The sequence below is a fragment of the Panthera onca genome, chromosome D1 (genome assembly GCF_046562875.1).
Source record: "Panthera onca isolate mPanOnc1 chromosome D1, mPanOnc1 haplotype 2, whole genome shotgun sequence".
Taxonomy (NCBI): Eukaryota; Metazoa; Chordata; class Mammalia; order Carnivora; family Felidae; genus Panthera; species Panthera onca.
This window is the reverse complement of record NC_138348.1, coordinates 68,357,552-68,376,330: the sequence shown is the minus strand read 5'-3', so window position 1 is coordinate 68,376,330 and position 18,779 is coordinate 68,357,552. Positions and strand designations below refer to the sequence as shown.

Genomic DNA, 18,779 nt, shown 5'->3' with positions numbered 1-18,779 from the left:
AAAACAATTATAAAATGATCAATTCTGCTGCAATGTGTTTAAACATTTAAGTATAAAAGACATTAGTGAGAACATTCATTTACTTATCACTTTTCTGAGTGTCATGAATTATTTCTGTCAATTACCAATGCATTTTTCCAAGTAGAGATAGAAACATGACTTTTATTTTCTCTGACCTTCTTGTCTTTCCGCTTCTCTTTTTAGATATGTAAAGGCCTATCTGTTACCAGACAAGGGCAAAATGGGCAAGAAGAAAACACTTGTAGTGAAGAAGACCTTGAATCCTGTGTATAATGAGATACTGCGGGTATCTATGAACTCTCTGTCTAGGAAAATCCTAAATGATGATGTGTCACTGTGATTATGTGTAAATAGCCATGTTGTCTAAATTTTTTTTAATGTGTGTTTATTTTTGAGAGAGAGGGACAAAGAGACAGAGTGTGAGTGGGGGAGGGGCAGAGAGAGCAGGAGACACAGAATCCGAAGCAGGCTCCAGGCTCTCAGCTGTCAGCACAGGGCCCAACTCGGGGCTCCAACTCACTGAGATCATGACCTGAACCAAAGTCCAGCACTTAACCAACTGAGCCACCCAGGTGCCCCTAAATAGCCACATCTTCTTGGGTAGTATCTCTACAAGTAAAGTCAGTCACGGGGAGAGAAAAAGGGAAGGAATAAACATTTTCTGACAAACTGCCTTGCATGAGACCATACACCTTGAATGTTGTTTGCGTTTTGTCATGCATTCTCTACATAGGCCACCAGGAGGATACTGCCTGCACCTCACAGATGAAGCAGGTGAAGCTTAGAGAAACAAAGGAAATTGCTCAAAGATACACAGCTGACAGAATTGAGCATCGTAAAAATGATTTACCAAGAGCATAATTCTGATCATGTTATTTCTCTGCTTAAAATCTTTTAGGATTCCCATTACCCTTAGCGGCAAGTCTATCCTTCTTAACATGTCACCAGTCCCTCCACAACCCAGGCTCCAGCCTCCTCTTTTCAATTTCAGAGTCTTTGTTCAGGTCACCCTGATTCCTTTCTGTTCTTTGGAGGAACTGACTACATTTTCTCACACTGCTGGACTTCCTGTTCCATCTGGCCAGAGTGCTCTTTCCCACATTCTATCCCTAACTACCTCCTACAGCCTTAAATGCCTCTTCCTATGAGAGGCTGTCCTTAACCCATCAGGCCACCTTGCGTTCTGCTGCCTCAGTCACCTTGTTCTATATTAGGCTTTGTTAACACTCAGCACTTGAACTACTAGCCTCATTGTCTGCTTTCCCATTAAACTGTGAGTTCCAGGAGGGCAAGGTCCAACTCTGTGCCATTTATCAACTGTGTGCGTTTGGGCAAATGACTGAACCTGTCTGTGCTTCATATCTGCCAAAGGGAGACAATAAGAGTACCTACCTACTTCAGTAGGTGTGAACATTAAAAGAATTAATATATGCAAAGTGATTAGTATGTATTAAACACATGTTGACTCAATATAGTGTCTGGATAAGTACTCAAAAAATGTTTATTGGAAGGATAGATGAATAGACAGATGAATAGAAAGTATACCTGCCTCAAATACCCATATTTCCCCCTACCCCAGACTGTATAATGTTGTCTTAGTCATGATAATTTGAAACTGGAAACAGAAGAAGTGTCATTCATTCCCTTTTTCTGAAAGGCTGTCCAACTATTTGATTATCCTCTGAGGAAAGAAGCAGAATTAGATTAATTTTCAGTCATCCATGGGTCAATTTTTTATAGATTTTCTGTAACCAGTTTTTAATTACAGTCTGACTGTGATATACCTCCATACCCTAGCTGTTTCTAGGTCAACTACTTCAACCCTATACTCAGGAAAAGCCACCTAATTTAAATAGTAAATTCAGAGAAAGACCAGCCTGCTACAACCAAAATGGACATTCAAGTAGTACATCATAAAACCAAATAGAGATTATTTTTAGGTCAGAAGTACTATTATCCCTCCCATGATTATATACAATCTAGGATTGATTGCATCTTAGATGAAAAACTGTTAGGATGCCAGATATTTTCCACTTAACCATATGAATCAGGAAAAAGGAATTTAATTGAAAAGTACCTTGTCATTGCAGGATATCTATAGTGGGAGATGTTGTGTGTAAATAGGGGCAAGTGGTATATAGGAATTTTCTGTACTTTCTGTTCAGTTTTGCTAGAAATCTACGACTGCTCTAAAAAATAGAGTCTATTAGAAAAAAAATACCTTGTCCTTAGGTAGAAAACAGACCACAGGATTAAACTTCATTAGCATTTTGAGACTGAACTGGACTTATGTTATATCTAGTTTGAACAAAAAAACAGCCAGTAAAAAATGAATAATTGGCTTTCGTTTTTAGAAAGCTATTACTGGCTATGATATTTGAACTGTGGTTTGCTTTTCCAGAAGCAGAAAGAAAATCAGCTTTTGTGAAAGATGGATTTAGCGCTTTGAAACAAGACACTTAGAATAAGATGACTTTGCAATATCTTTGAGACTTGAAACCTAGCAGATGAGAAAACCTGATCTGTACAGATGACTTTTCTCTTTATCTCTGTGTCATAACTTTGGCATAAAATAGTATTATTCACCACTTTAATTTCCTTCTTTGATCTGCAGTATAAAGTCGAAAAGCAAATCTTAAAAACACAAAAGCTGAACCTGTCCGTTTGGCATCGAGATACATTTAAGCGCAATAGTTTTCTAGGGGAAGTAGAACTTGACTTGGAAACTTGGGACTGGGACAACAAACAGAATAAACAACTGAAGTGGTACCCTCTGAAGCGAAAGGTAAGTTCTGACGTTTTTGGTTTGTTGGTTGGTTTGGTGCCTGGCATGTAGGAGAAAGCTACTATAAACTGCATTTTAATTAATAACGGTTATCCCTTGTTTGGGATCATTATGTCTTTTCACTCTGTCCAATATGTCTCTTATGCCCTTTAAATGTATTTTCTGTTCTTTTTTTTTTTCTCCTCTCCAGAATTCAGGCTGGCTAGTTTTTGCTAACTTGTCTTTCCATTCTATAATTTTCTTATCTGCTATGTCTAAAACACCCATCTTACAGGTTCTCAGTCATTATATTTTTCAGATTTATATTTTCATTTGATTTTTCATAGACCATTTCTCTCCTAAAATTCTCTATCTTAACATTATCCTCATGAACATATTAATCAAAGTTATTTAAAATATATATCTGAAAACCCAATATCCTAAACATTTGTATGTCTCTTTTATCTAATTTTTTATCTTAGTTTGGTCATGTGGTCCTTTGTCCTGGTATGCCTGTTCATTTATTATTGTAAGCTAGGCATTGTATATGAGAGTTCTAGGGATACTTTGAGAGGATTTACTTTTGTTTCTGACACACAGAGTGGGGACAGAGCACTTTAATCTGAGAACAAACTGACTAGAAGCTGGGTTTCAGTTTTCATGTGGTCTCATGTAGTTTTTGTTTGCTCAAATTCCTAGGCTATGGCCCTTCAGGGATTCCAAGTGAAAGCCTAGGGAAGTAGTTATCAGATTTTAGCATGCATCCCATTCACGTGAAGTACTTATAATACAGATTTCTGGGCCCTATTCTCAGGGTTTCTGATTTAGTAACATCTGGGCCCAAGTTTCTAGCCATGGCTGGTTGCTGATACAGCGTCTTGCCTGGGGACCATACTTTGACAACCACTGATCTAGAGTATGTCTAAGGCTATTCCTTTCTATTATGCTCTAGTTTGGCACTACTTAAAAATCAGCTGATGCCTCAAAGTGAAAAGCAATGAATGTCAGACTCAAAGATGTTCTCCATTTGAGTCGTGATAATAATTCATTAATTCCTTCAAATAAATTTGTTTAATCCAGTTTTTTTTTATTGCTTCCAGTGTGAGGGTTGGTATGATCTCAGCTGGAAGTGATGAATATCAATAGTAGAAATCATTGTTTAGCATCTCCATATTAAACCACTTATGCTTAAGAAATGGTTCCCAAATATTGCATCAAAATCACCTGGAACACTGATTTCTAGTCTTACCCAAGACTCACTGGGTGTGAATTCCTTAGAAGATGTCAAAAGCTTTTCATTTTAAACTAACCTTTAGGTTTCTGATGCATAGCTATGTTTTGGCAATAAGGCTCTAAAGGACCAGAATTTGAAAGTGAAACCAGCTCTCTTATACTTGAAAATAATAGATACACATTTTAAAATTATTGTCCAGTCTTTGTTATTCTTAAAGACATCAAACCATGTGATCTGAAATGATCAGGTTAATGCAGCTTTGGAAATGTAATGTTTGGCTTTTCTTCCCCCAGACTTTCCCCACACTCTTCTTACTCAAAGAAAGAGTAACTCAAATAAATAGTTTTATGTCTGACTGGGTGACCAACAAAATTTATGTGCTTTTATAAAAACCAAAGCATCCCAGAACATTTCTTCTCTCTCCAAGAAAGCCATTCTGATTTCTTTACTATCTCTGAGACTAAAGGCCTTGAGATATTTTCTGGGTACCAAGCAAGTCTTTCCAAGATACACAGTATGGCTTTCCCAGATATAAAAGCAAGAGTTTAGCTTTGATGGAAATGTTAATTCAGGGCACTCATGGGTGATACATACTCACAGAAACGGGCATTTGTTGTCCTATAACACAATATCAACAGAGTAAAATAGTTTGTGTCTCACACTTACTGACAGTGTCCTTCATTTTCCAGACAGCACCAGTTGCCCTTGAAGCAGAAAACAGAGGTGAAATGAAGTTAGCTCTCCAGTATGTTCCAGATCCAATTCCTGGTATGTAATGATTTTCCATACAGATTTATGTCCTTTCCCGATCCCTTCCCTCTCCAAGGATTTCTTTGAACTCTGTGATATTTTCAAAGGTGAAACCCTAGGCAAAATTACTAACTTAGTAATTATATGGACCAGATGAGTCAATTTATAGTTGATAATTCTTTATTGTGGTAAAAACACATAATATAAAATTTATCATCTTAACCATTTTGCAGTGTACCTTTTGTAGGATTAAGCATATTCACATTGTTATAAAGCAGATCTCTAGACCTTTTTTCATCTTGCATATCTGAAACTCTGTACCCTTTAAACTTCAGCCTCACCATGTCCTTCTCCCAGCCCCTGATAACCACCATTCTACCTTCTGGTTCCATGGAAAAAAAAATGTTCAGTTTCCAAAATTCTCTAGTTTACAATCCTTGTTTGAATTATCACCTCACTCTCCAAAAGTTTTTTTTTTTTTTTTTTTTTTTTTTTTTTTTATTGTTCCCAGTGTGAGGGTTGGTATGATCTCAGCTGGAAGTGATGAATATCAGTAGTAGAAATCATTGTTTAGCATCTCCGTAATAAACCACTTATGCTTAAGAAATGGTTCCCAAATATTGCATCAAAATCACCTAGAGCACTGATTTCTAGTCTTACCCAAGACTTACTGGGTGTATCTGCACAGTGTGGATGGCCTTTCCCGTATTCAGAATGGAGCCTGGGTGTTCCTCACAGGCAAGAATTAGACAAATTCGTATGGAGCCCTTAGGAAGTAAGAGTGTATTGGTTCCCCATTCTTAAGGTCTCAGCAGGACTGAAAGCTTTTTCCTCAAGATTCCTAATTGCATCCTTGATGTTAGGGCCTCAGGTCTCCAGCCCAGTTAAGGAGCAAGAGACTAGCAAGAAATGAATGCCTGCCATTTATTTCCTAAGCAAGTTCCCCAAGTTTTTCTCCTTAAGAATCTGTATAAATGTTATGACTGAAATCAGAGGTTGCAACTCAACTGCTTTCAGTAACCAGGCTGTGAAACCAGTGGCATGAAAGAAATCTTGGATGGTAAGGGCAGTGATTGAACTAGAAAAAACATTCTAATTCGGTTAAAAAAAAAAAAAAAAAGAATTGGAGGGCAAGTAAAAGATATCTTTAGGTCCATATGGCTGCCAAACCACCATTTTGTTACTTCTGGATCTTCCTAAAAGGCAGATTTTTAAAATATATAATTTCTATCCTATCATTTATGGTCCACATGCATAGAAATTCTGCCAGTCTGTTTTCCACCACTATCATTTCTTGGTGGGAGCGGGGGGCAAAGGAGAGGATGTTTTGTGATGGGCTCCACCTTGTCTGATTTTTTGTTCATGTAGTTTCTCTTCTCTGGAGTGGCTGCCTCTCTCAACCTATCCAAGTCTTAGATGAAGCCCCATCTTCTCCATAAAGCTTTTCCTGGCTATATGCATTCACCCTCGTTGAGCACATCATCACCTAGAACATTATAGTTATAACTTGGCATTTCATTCTGTGTTACATTTTTATAGTTTTTATTTGAATTACTCTTTTTAAATGTAAACATTTCCCGAGGACATAGATTTCTTATGTTCCTTGCATCCAATGATATTACTAGCATAGGGCTGAGCATATAATAAATGCTCATTAAATTCCTGTTGGTTAATTAGGTTAACCCATTCAGAAAAATATGGTAGTGGTCCTCTGTCCATGTGCACCCAGCCTAGCCAAAAGCTAAAGAGTAAGCCAACTTCTCAGAATTCCTTGGCCATAACCCTAGTTTTTATGTGTGTACGCAATATTGTCACAAAGTGTGTAACCACATTTAACAAGAAAAGTGGCTGTACTTAGCCAGTACCTGTTTTGGTTACTTTATACTCATTATGTTTCAAATGCCTCCCATTAACAATATTTGAAAGGAATATGCATTTCACTGAGGTGTTTTGAATATAACTGTAAATGGATGATTTACATACCTGATCTCTATAATTTATCTTGAAACAAGCCAAACCCAGAAATAATGATGTAGTACTCTGCACTTGGAATCAATATGAATTATTTGCATAGAGTTATCTGAGCTCAGTGCAGGCAGACTAGGGAAGATTTAGTTAAGAATGTATAAATTTAGCCAATTAGGATCATATCATCAAGCTCTAGCTAGCATCACTGTTCCAGACTGCATCTTTGGATGCAGTATTGCCAAGAGAGGAATGGCAGTGAAATTTTCTTTTCTGCCCTTTTTCAATTATAGGTAAAAAGCTTCCTACAACTGGAGAAGTGCACATCTGGGTGAAGGAATGTCTCGATCTACCTCTGCTAAGGGGCAACCATCTAAATTCTTTTGTTAAATGGTAACAGCATTGATAACTCTGCCTCTCTCATCTCTGCCATAGCCCAGCCTTTGCTGGTTGGTTTCAAGTCTCCATACCTGTGATGCTGAAACTCATCATTCATGGTTTGAATGAAATAACTTAGGACAATGGCAACACATTCTGGAAGGACCTGTGATATGAACCCCTAATTTGAATTTTTAAGTGGCAAACTTTTTTCTCTGTTATATATATAAATGCCTGGCATCAAGTCAGCAGTGTCTAAACAACTATTAGTGTGCTCTCTTAGCCCCCCTGACTGATTTTATCTACACCTATTCTTTCAGAAGACCAGTTGTAGCTGTTTAAGTTTATATGACATTATTTGTGACTTTCTCTCTATATATTATTCATAGATGTCAGCTGGTAAGATTTTTCAGCTCAGGGCAGTCTCTCATTCTGAGACAACTTTCAGACCTTCTTGTATTTATAAGAGGTATGGTAGGTTAAAAACAGAAAAGAGATAGGGGCGCCTGGGTGGCTCAGTCAGTTAAGCGGCCGACTTCGGCTCAGGTCATGATCTCACAGTCTGTGGGTTCGAGCCCCGCGTCGGGCTCTGTGCTGACAGCTCAGAGCCTGGAGCCTGCTTCCGATTCTGTGTCTCCCTCTCTCTGACCCTCCCCCGTTCATGCTCTGTCTCTCTCTGTCTCAAAAATAAATAAATGTTAAAAAAAAAATTAAAAAAAAAAACCAGAAAAGAGATAATCAGGACTAGATCATATTTCCAAATTATAAAGGAATCCTCAAGCAATTGCTACCATGTTAAGCACTTACTAATTGAAAGCACTGAACTAAGTTGTTTCCTTCATATGTAATTATAACATTAACCTTACGAATTAGGTATCACCATTCTCATTTTAAAGATGAAGCAAGTGAGAGATTAAGTGACTTTTCCTACAATACACAACCAATAAATGGCAGAGTCAGGATTCAAAGCAAGTCTGGTCCACTGTAATGAAGAGTAATGAAGAGTACCTCCAGCAGGATGCTGCCACCACTGCCACCACCACCATGACCACCCCCACCATGACCACCACAACCACCATCACCACCCCCATCATCATCGCCATCACCACCATAACAACCACCACCATCCCCACCACCACCATGACCACTACCACCATCCCCATAACATTCTCCAACACCACTGCCACTACCATCACCACCATGACCACCCCCACCATGACCACCACAACCACCATCACCATCCCCATCATCATCGCCATCACCACCATGACCACCACCACCACTACCACCACCATGACAACCACCACCATCCCCACCACCACCATGACCACTACCACCATCCCCATAATATTCTCCAACACCACCACCACTACGATCACCACCATGACCACCCCCACCATGACCACCACAACCACCATCACCATCCCCATCATCATCGCCATCACCACCATGACCACCACCACTACCACCACCATGACAACCACCACCATCCTCACCACCACCATGACCACTACCACCATCCCCATAATATTCTCCAACACCACCGCCACTACCATCACCACCATGACCACCCCCACCATGACCACCACAACCACCATCACCATCCCCATCATCATCACCATCACCACCCCCATCATCATCGCCATGACCACCATGACCACCACCACCACTACCACCACCACGACAACCACCACCATCACCATCACCACCACCACCACTACTACCATCACCACCACCACCATGACCACCACCATCATCCCCACCACCATCATCCCCACCGCCACCATCACCATCGCCACCACCACTGCCTCTCTACACTCTTTTTCTTCTTCTATATCCTTCTGCCAGTCTTCACTAGCTGTGTTGAAGTACACTTAAGGTGTAAATGTTCACCATCTTAGTAAAATGCTTTCACAATGATTTCTTTTGTAGTATCATCCTTCCAGATACAAGTAGGAAAAGTCGCCAAAAGACAAGAGCTGTAGGGAAAACCACCAACCCTGTCTTCAACCACACCATGGTGTATGATGGTTTCAGGCCTGAAGATCTGACAGAAGCCTGTGTAGAGCTTACTGTCTGGGACCATTACAAATTAACCAACCAGTTTTTGGGTGGTCTTCGGATTGGCTTTGGAACAGGTAATGTCTGTTACATTTTTAATTCTCTATGAGCCAAGTGCTTCTGGAGACAGTAGAGGTTTGTCTGCTTGTTGCTTTGCTTCTTCCTTATGAAAACAGATATTCTATTTCTGTTAAGTGTAATGAAATGAATGAATGAAGGAATGTCAGGCTGTATGCCAAGGGCTCTAGATATGAAGACTAACAGGATGTAGTGTCTGTCCACACAGAGCTTAAGTTACAGTATGTGGGGGTATACAGAAAATCCTTCATCACTACTCTTCCCTGAAAAATATTTATATCCTTTTATGACAAAAAGGATGCTTTAAATAATGATAGCAATTAACATTTGTGGAGCAGTAGTCACTGTACTGAGTGCTTTGATTATATTATTTCATTTAATCCTCACAGAAATTCTATGAGTCGTTACTATGTTATCTCCAGAGGAACTGATGTTCTAAGAAATGAAGTAACAGCTAATAAGCATCAGAGCCAAGATTCAAAGTCGAGTCTCTTAGACACAAAACCCCAAACCACACTTCCTTAGAGATTATCTAGTGTCACCTCCATCCCAGTGCCAGGACTCTTCCCTACTACCCCACTATGTCCCTGACAGATTATCAGCTAGCTCAGGTGACTAAACAGCTCTTTCTTCGATTGAGCCCCAGATTTGCCCTCCTGATGATATTAAAACGCTTCCTAGCTGTATTCCACTGGTGATTATAATGAGGGAATGACCTTCCTTGCCGCCTCCAATGAACAATTCCTTTCTAAATGCAAAGCTTCCTTTCTCTGCCCCCCCGCCCCCTCCCCCCCCCCCCCCCCCCCCGCCCTACCAGGTAAAAGCTATGGCACTGAAGTGGATTGGATGGACTCTACTTCAGAGGAAGTTGCTCTCTGGGAAAAGATGGTGAATTCCCCCAACACTTGGATTGAAGCAACCTTGCCTCTCAGAATGCTATTAATTGCCAAGATTTCAAAATGAACTCAACATCGACTGGCTCCTCCACTAAAAACCACTAAACAGGTGGAATCTGATCTTGAAAATCTGACTGTGTGGACAGAGTTCTCACCTGCTACCTATTTCCACTAACGGATGCCACACAGCATGTTCAAGTCAACCTGCATGTGCTTCTTTGGTTACAAGGCCCAAGAGATTTAAATGATAATAAACAGTCTAACTTATTTGTGCCCTCAACATCAAAGAAGATATTTGAGAAAGCTAGCAAAGTCAAATGGTACTGAGGCTTCAGAGAAAACGCTATCAAAAAATATTAAATATGGGGTGGTGTTAACGAGCAACATTTTCTAGTTTGCTGTTGTGTGTTTCACACCACAATTTTGTGCGACGGTTTGGAGGGCCTGCTTCTCGGTGGTTGAAAACCCTTGCAGGAACTGAAAATGTATAGTTTTTGTAAAAGAGGGACAGAAGTGGGGGGGGGGGGGGAGGAATATCAGTGATGATAAAGAATTTGACCATAAGAAAACGATATACTCTATAAACTCTATTATGATATGGAATTCCGTGTTAGGGAATTGAGACTGAATTTATTGCATGTATTTCTTTCTGCCTTTGAAACTGCTTTCCACCCTGCCCCCAATGTCAAAGTCTCAGATGTGCTTTGGTGCCACCTCCTGGCTCATAGGTGGAATTCAGTTTTTGGCTTAATTTTCTCCCAAGCTCTCAACCCTGTATTTTGTCATAGACTATGTGAAAAAACCAAAAACCTTGCATATATAAGATTCTGGTTTTCCTGTAACTCTACTATATGAAATTAGCATGAGAGTGGTCACAGGCATGTTTTGCAACAAAGTTTTAATTAGAATGTAAATTGTTAAACTTTGCTTCCTATGTATAATTTTCATACAGTATTTTGTAAAAACCCTTAGAAGAAATTACGATATGATTTAATTGTGTTGTCAAGTTAAATAGACTTCTTATTTTAAATGAGATACTTCATGTTAGAAGTCCTAAAATCTTAAATTCCCAGCAAGGCTAAAGAATTGGTAAGCTAATGTTTCTCGAGTCTTTACTGTAACTCTGGACATCATTTCCTCTGAGTGAGATGCTTTGACCACGTTGTTGAAAGTGGAAGTTTTTCTTTTAAAGAAGTAGTTGAAAAGCATTGAAGATATGTTAATATTTATTTTTGAAAAGTTTTCCACAGAGACATTTTTTGGGTCATTTTAGGATATAAAGCATGACTCCTCCTTAAGACCCAGCTTGCTTGCCTTTCTCAAAACAAGCACTGTAGGTTAGGCGGGGTCTGGATGGTCAGGAGTGTGAAACCTTACTACAGGTGTCTAGGAAACATCACTGAAAATGACTAGTGTGCTTGTCTCCTCTGAACAGATGTTAGAACCTCTATCCACTTGAAACACGTGAGAAACTTCTGCCCAGTAAGAGCGGCTAACTTAGAACCCCCTTCCTGTGGTCTCTCAAGGTCTTTTAGCGAGATGTGTAGTCTAGCTCTATTTCCTGATCCTGCTCTGACCACAAGGAGGGGCACGAGCTGAGTGGAGGCGCAGCTCCCAGGTCGAAAGTACAGATCCTGTTCCAGCTCCTGCCGCTTCACGGGGCCAGCTCTTTCTCAGCCCTTCTTTCAGTTGCCTGCTCAGCCACCTCCCAGCAGCCAGCCAGCTCTGAAACACTGTGATTGGTCCTAGTGTCTCCCCATCTAGGACTGGGACTGCCTGCCTCCTCCTATTCTCAGATCCCTGACCTGCAAAACACCAGAGTGGTCAGTAGAAGCACCTTTGGTATCCAAATGATCAGGGTTTGAATTCTGGCTCTACCACTCAGGGTGACATGGGGTAACTTGTTCAACCTCTCTGTGCCTTCGTTTCTTTGTTCCCTGCAAACTATAAAATGTATATACTAATGCCTACCTTTCAAGAATATTGTTAGAATTAAATGGGAGAAGATGTACAAGTGCCTAGTACTGTGCAGGTTATATAGAAGAACTCTGGAGATAGTAGATTCAAAAAAAACCAGACATTAAAAGACTTACAGGCAAGTGGAGGGGACTCATTGGTCACCACTAGGGAGAGCATCAGCCCAGTTTTAGGCTTTGAACTTCTGGGGAGGAAATATATTGGATAATTTCAGGATCAAAGGTAGGTGGGGGAAAAAATGGTAGAGCAAGGAAAACAACCATGGCAGAGAGGAGCCCAGGGTCATTATTACTAAATGGAAGTTCTCTCAGAAAAGAGATGGTATCTAATTTATTAATGTATACTTAGCCTCTAGCACCACACTATACCTAGTAGCTGTTTGTTCAGTAAATAGGTAAATGAATATTGATTAGGGTCTTGTGAGATTCTCAGACTTGACAAGTTATCTATGGACTTCGTTTTTTAAAATAATTTTAACATAGAAATGTAACCAATTTTTAATGTGGAAAATCTACTTAATCAACAAATGTCACCAAGCATTCACTATGTGTAAGGGGCATAGAAAGGTGGAGGGGGGTAGGGGAAGCATCCATAAGCTTATCCCTCAAGAAACAACTGCTGTTAACACTGAGTATTTTTCTGTCGTGTTTTCTTTTCTTAGGAAATATATTCTGTGAATTCACTTTACTACATCAGACAACCATATGTGGTAATCAGCAAATACATTCAATATATCTGTGACCCTTTTTTTTATATGAAGATGACTGTTCTAATTTTCTAGTCACTTGTTTCAACTTTGTAAGTTCCATTTCAGTGTATGAGCTTAAAATTTAAGGAAAAGAAGAGGAATGAGGGGGAAATACAAATAAGTTTAGTTCACTTTTTTTGATATTTATTTTTGAGAGAGACAGAGCACACGTGAGCACCAAGTGTGGGAGGGGCCCAGAGAGAGGGACAGAAGATCTGAAGCAGGCTCTGCACTTGAGCAGTGAGCCTGATGTGGGGCTCAAACTCATGAGCCATGAGATCATGAGCTGAGCCGAAGTCAGACACTCAACTGACTGAGTCACCCAGGCGCCCCTAATTCATATTTGTGAAGTCTTTGGAATCCACTTTCATAAAACCTCAATATCCTACAATTTAAGTAGTTATTAAAATTTCAGTTCAGGAAATTTCCTAGTCTTCCAACATTGCTTTCCCTTTACAGACATGAAACCCTGATCTCTCAGACCAAAGATCAGATTATTTCTCATCTGTTTTCCTTCTGGTGAAATCTGAAGCATTTGAAAATCCATCCAACATCTACAATGACACTCAGGCTTTTTCCTGATCATCATGACTTGAGAGATGAAGTCCGAACACCAGAAACAGTGGTCATAGCAATAGTCACTAGGATCATTCTGAATTTTAAGATTTTTATCTTTTTTTCTTCACTTATATTTCTAGCATAAAAATTTCCATGCCATTAAATTACCTACAAGCATGATAATGTTTAATAGCTGCATAATCTCCTAAGAAAATATAATTTCTTAACATTTTCTCTTTTTTGGACATTGAGGTTTCCAACTTTTAGTTGTTATAAACCACACTGCAGTGAAAAATTTTATCTTTTGGATTATTTCCTAAGCAAAACTCTCCCCCAAAAGGGCAATCATTAGTTTAAAAAGCATAAAAATGTTTTTAGTCCTCAATATGTGCTGTCAACTGATTTTCACCAATAGTGTGAGAGTACCTATTTCACTATACCCTCACCAGTCCTGGGTAGTCTTAAAATAGGGGGAAACTTGTGACTAAATTGATGGATGAAATGGTATCTAACTTTAACTTATTGGATCACTGAGGGGGTTCAATCCTTGCCCATTTTCCCCCCTTCATCTGTGAATTTGTTTCTCTTTTTAGATGTTAATGCTTTATTTATTTGTTCAGGCTCTATAAAAATATAAATTTATCATCTGTCATCTTTATGGTGGATATTTTTCCTGGTTTTTGAAATTTGCCTTCAACATCTATTCACCACACATTTATCTAAGCCTCCCCAAGGTGCCAGGCACTTGTCAAGTATCAATGATGGAACAGTCACAGCCCCTGCCCTTAATGATCTCAGGGCTTAATAGGGGGAGGCAGGCAGGTGAGCCATGAGTGCAATAAGGCTTTCACAGTTTCCATTAGAATTGTGAACAGTCTCCAGTGGATGCACCACACAAACAAACAAGGCCAGAGAGCTGGTTGGTTAGGGGAACATCAGTAGTTGGGATGGACTAGGAAGTAAAATGTCAAGCAGGTCCTAAGGAACAGGGGCTGGAGAGACCTCAGAGCTCACAATTTAAAAAGTTATAAGTAACTTGAGATGTTCAGCAAAGTCAAATTAAGCTTTTCCTTACTCCTCTTTTACATAATGAATAAACTAAGACAGTCCTTTCTGCAGGTTTTATTCTTATTTTAAGGTTTTATTCTTACCTGTGTTTCCTTTGTTTCCATTTTGAACACTTTAATTTACTTGTTATATTTAACTGTTTAATCTGGAATTGACTTTGGTATATGATAGCAAGCCTCATCTGGATCTTTCAGTTTTAATGTTCAGCACATCTATATTGTTCATTAAGCTTCTTTCTATAACCTTATTTTGCCATTGAGTAGAAACAGGGAAAGCTGAATATCTAATAAGATGTATTCCCAGCCGGGGACAATAGGAAGGGAAACTAAAGAAATTTCACTGGGGTTAGCTGTGTTAAACATTATAGGTTCAACTCACAGCCACTCAGGATCCTGGCTCCCAGAGCACCACTGCTACTTTGTATTTATAGATGACACATTTCTAAGGAGCAAACGTGTTTCCACAGAGTAATTTATTCTCATGACAAGTGAAGGGGGGAGATGGAGGAAAAATATGTCACAGGCAGCTTGATTTATTTACTCCTCCCAGAAATTAGGTGGAGTCGCGGTTTGTTTGTTTGTTTTGCACCCTGATGCTGGCTGAAAACCCAGTGGGCCTGGCATCTCTTCTCTGTACATTATAGGCCAGATGCTGGGCTGGGAGCAGAGAGCTGTGATTTGTTAGAAAGGCAAGCACAGATTGGTTCTCCAGTCCCTCAGATCTCCCTGTTCCTTCACGGCATTCTGAGGACCTGTCCACCAATCACGGGGCTGCTTACTGGAAAAAGCAACTGCTGGAGAGCGCTGGGAGTCCCTAGCAACACTCCGAGGCTTTTGAATCTGAGGGCGAAAGGCTGTGTAGTCAGCTGATAGTGGAGAAGAGCAGCACCTATGCCTCAGGAAGAAAAGGCTGTCAGGATGGACACTCCACATACTGAAGAACCCTTCGATAAGAAAGACAAAAAACCAGAAAAGCAGGAAGAGGAGATGGAGTTTAAGGAACTGGGCGGTCTGAGGGAGGCCTTGGCGAATCTCCGGGGACTGTCCGAGGAGGAGAAGAGCGAGAAGGCGATGCTTTGCTCCCGCATCCAAGAGCAGTCCCAGCTCATCTGCATCCTGAAGCGGAGGTCAGATGAGGCCCTGGAGCGCTGCCAGATCCTGGAGCTGCTCAACACAGAGCTGGAGGAGAAGAGGATGCTGGAGGCTGAGAAGCTGAAGGCCGTGAGCGAGCATGCCCAGAAGCTGGAGGAACGCTTTATGACCCTGGCAGCCAACCACGAGTTGATGATCCGCTTCAAGGATGAACACAAGAGTCAGAACGTCAAGCTCAGGGAGGAGAATGAGAAACTGAGGCTGGAGAATGACAGCCTCTTCAGCCAGGCTCTGAAGGACCAGGAGGCCAAAGTGCGCCAGCTCACTGCCCGGAGCGAGGCCCTCTCCAAGGAGCTGGAGACCCTGAAACAGAGGTGTACTCGGGATGCCCGCCAGGCACAAGCCAGAGAGAAAGAGCTGCTGGAGCTGCAGAGCCGGCAGGCCTGTGCCCACGCCAAGGAGACAGAGCAGCTGCACAGCCAGCTGCAGAGCCTCCAGCAGCAGCACCAGCAGATCGCGGAGCAGATGGCCGCGGCGGAGCAAGCTCACGGCAGCCTGAAGCAGGAGCTGCAGGCCAGACTGCAGACGGTCACTCGCGAGAAAGATGAGCTGCTGCAGCTGTCCATGGAAAGGGGCAGGGCGCTTCAGAGCAAGCAAGCGGAGATCCGCCAGCTTGAGGAGAAGCTGGAGACAGCAGATGTGGCCAGAAGGCATGCACTACAGAGGTTTGAACAGGAGGCCGTGGCCGTGGACAGTAACTTGAGAGTACGAGAACTTCAGCGCAGGATCGATGGGATCCAGAAGGCCTATGATGAACTCAGGCTGCAGTCTGAAGCCTTCAAAAAGCACAGCCTGGGCCTTTTAAGCAAGGAGAGAGAACTCAACGCCAAACTCCGCCATCTCTTCCCATAGGAAGCTTCTGTTTCCTCTTTCCTCTAGTTTAGAAATGAAATATTTGTGCCTTAGCATTATGTGTATTATACTTTTAAGCACAATAGGAAGAAGAAAAGCTGCTTTACTATGATCTTGTGGTTATTACTATTGTAACGCTAACACTGATTTTCAGTCCTACCACCTAGAATACACAAGATTTACCTGACTTCTTTCTGTGCCTTTGAAATCCTCCAAAGTTTGCTATCATTATCTCTACCTTCCTCATAACCTATTCATTCTCAACCTCAGATATCTTCGTATATCCTAAGATTTTAAATTAGCAGCTCCTATGGGCTTAAGGGAATCTGAAATGCAATGAAATGTACTATGGTGAAAGTAATTTAGTATAGTTCCCCCTTGGAGATAGGTAGGCTTGTAGTCTCCCATAGTTTAAGTTATAAACTGTAACAGTTAATAGCATGATAATAGCATAGAGAGCTCGCAGAAAAAAGTGTCATATTTTGCAACTGGCCAAACAGTTGCTTGCTTCATCTGCTTTACAGCAGTATCCTTTTGATTTTATTTTACTTGCACTAGTTTGGAAAACAAAGATTGAAATCAGTAAGTTCTTTACCAAAGCAGGCAAACTTTATTACAGTCATTCTATATGAGCAATAAGATTCAAATAAGTGAAATCAACCAGTTTGTATTTTTCCTGGAAGCTGAGATCACATTCCATTTTCTTGGGTTTTTCCCTTAATGAAAACAGGATATAGAGGTACAAGGTTGCAAATATCAGTAGTTTCCTTTAATATTACATAATGTGCTAACAGACAAAAGGCCCCAATTTAGGTAACATTCAGAGCAAACTGGGTACAATACATAAAGCAATGCAAAGTGATTGTTTTGTTTCTATTAGCATATTTCCTTGCAATTAACTTTTCCTTTAAAAAAAAAAAACATCTAGGGGCACTTGGGTAGCTCGGTTGAGTGTCTTACTCATGATTTCAGCTCAGGTCATGGTCTCCTGGTCTTGGGATCAAGCCCTGCATTGGGCTCCATGCTAGGTGTGAAGCCTGTTTAGGCTTCTCTCTCTCCCTCTCCCTCTCCCTCTCCCTCTCCCTCTCCCTCTCCCTCTCCCTCTCCCTCTCCCCCTCCCCAGCTCTCTCTCGCGCTCTCTCTCAAAAAAAAAAAAAAAAAAAACACAAAAAACAACCAAACATCTAAACAAAATATATATATGTATACTTAACAGCATGTTTTAGGAATACCTAAATATGTAGATGCATACAAACATAATAGTTATTATATATATTTATAGAAAACTCTTAAAGAGGTAGTTATAAAAATATACTTAGTGCTTATATCCCTGTTTTTAGTTGATATAGAAACATTATTATGAATATCCCTCAAAATAGATTGTAATATGTCGACCTCAAAGGGCCGTGGACCTGGGAGGGGGCGGAGGAACTGAGAAAAAGAGAGGACAGTATAGCAAGGCACAGGAGACCCCAAGCCAACAGCCCAAGGCACTGAGGTTTATTGTAGATCTTCTTATATACGTTTTCAGGAAAAACAGATCAGCAATGATTAACAACAGAAGCTTAGCAAAGCATGTCAACAATGTACATCTGATTCATCTATCATATGTACTGCGTACTTGCGAATGAGAGCAGACTTGCAGATATGTATGTTCCGATAAAAATCTTTACCATAGAAGCAAAGACAAAGAAGGGAGTGAATGCACTGTGTTATATACATCTGGCTTTCTTTAAGCAAAACATCCCTATCTGCATACTAAAGAACAGACCACATTTTCCAAGGGCAATTCACTCAAGTCCTTTCAGGTTATTTTTAACCTTATGATCTCCAGTTTTCTCAGAGATCTTGGACCCTGAATGAATATGGGCCTATGGTCATTATGGTGTTCTGTTTCCCACAGTAATATAGTATTTTTCTTACCTCACAGGGGCCAAGAGTCCCAAGAGTTACCTAATAATTTGGATTTATTAAAAAGTATTACTTGCTATCTTAAAAAAATTATTTTTTGAGAGAGAGCATGCGAGCAGGAGAGGGACAGAGAGAGAGGGAGAGAGAGAATCACAAGCAGGCTCCACACTGTCAGTTCAGAGCCTGATGCAGGGCTCAGATCTCACAAACCATGAGATCATGACCTGAGGCATGACCTGAGAATTAGATGCTTAACTAACTGAGCCATCCAGACGCCCCTTGGAATCTTTTTAATAAGCAATTTTCCAGTGTTACTTTACCTCAGGCAGTTTTTTAAACCTATTTTCTCATAGTCCTACTAAGATTG

General features: G+C 40.6%; 2 protein-coding genes across 2 annotated transcripts in view; both read left to right on the top strand.

Moving 5' to 3' along the window:
- Positions 1-10,450, top strand: part of SYTL2 (synaptotagmin like 2) — a 99,961-nt gene extending 89,511 nt beyond the window's left edge. The window contains 6 exon segments of the mRNA XM_081790340.1: positions 205-307; positions 2,636-2,806; positions 4,709-4,787; positions 7,028-7,127; positions 9,045-9,250; positions 10,069-10,450. Of these exon segments, the coding sequence (XP_081646466.1) occupies positions 205-307; positions 2,636-2,806; positions 4,709-4,787; positions 7,028-7,127; positions 9,045-9,250; positions 10,069-10,214 (805 nt within the window). The 3' untranslated portion in view covers positions 10,215-10,450.
- A 3,878-nt stretch (positions 10,451-14,328) lies between these two features.
- Positions 14,329-16,665, top strand: CCDC89 (coiled-coil domain containing 89). Its single transcript, XM_060605458.3, has one exon. It carries the CDS (start codon positions 15,389-15,391, stop codon positions 16,499-16,501), a length of 1,113 nt encoding a protein of 370 aa, XP_060461441.1. The 5' UTR covers positions 14,329-15,388; the 3' UTR covers positions 16,502-16,665.
- The last annotated feature ends 2,114 nt before the right edge of the window (positions 16,666-18,779 follow it).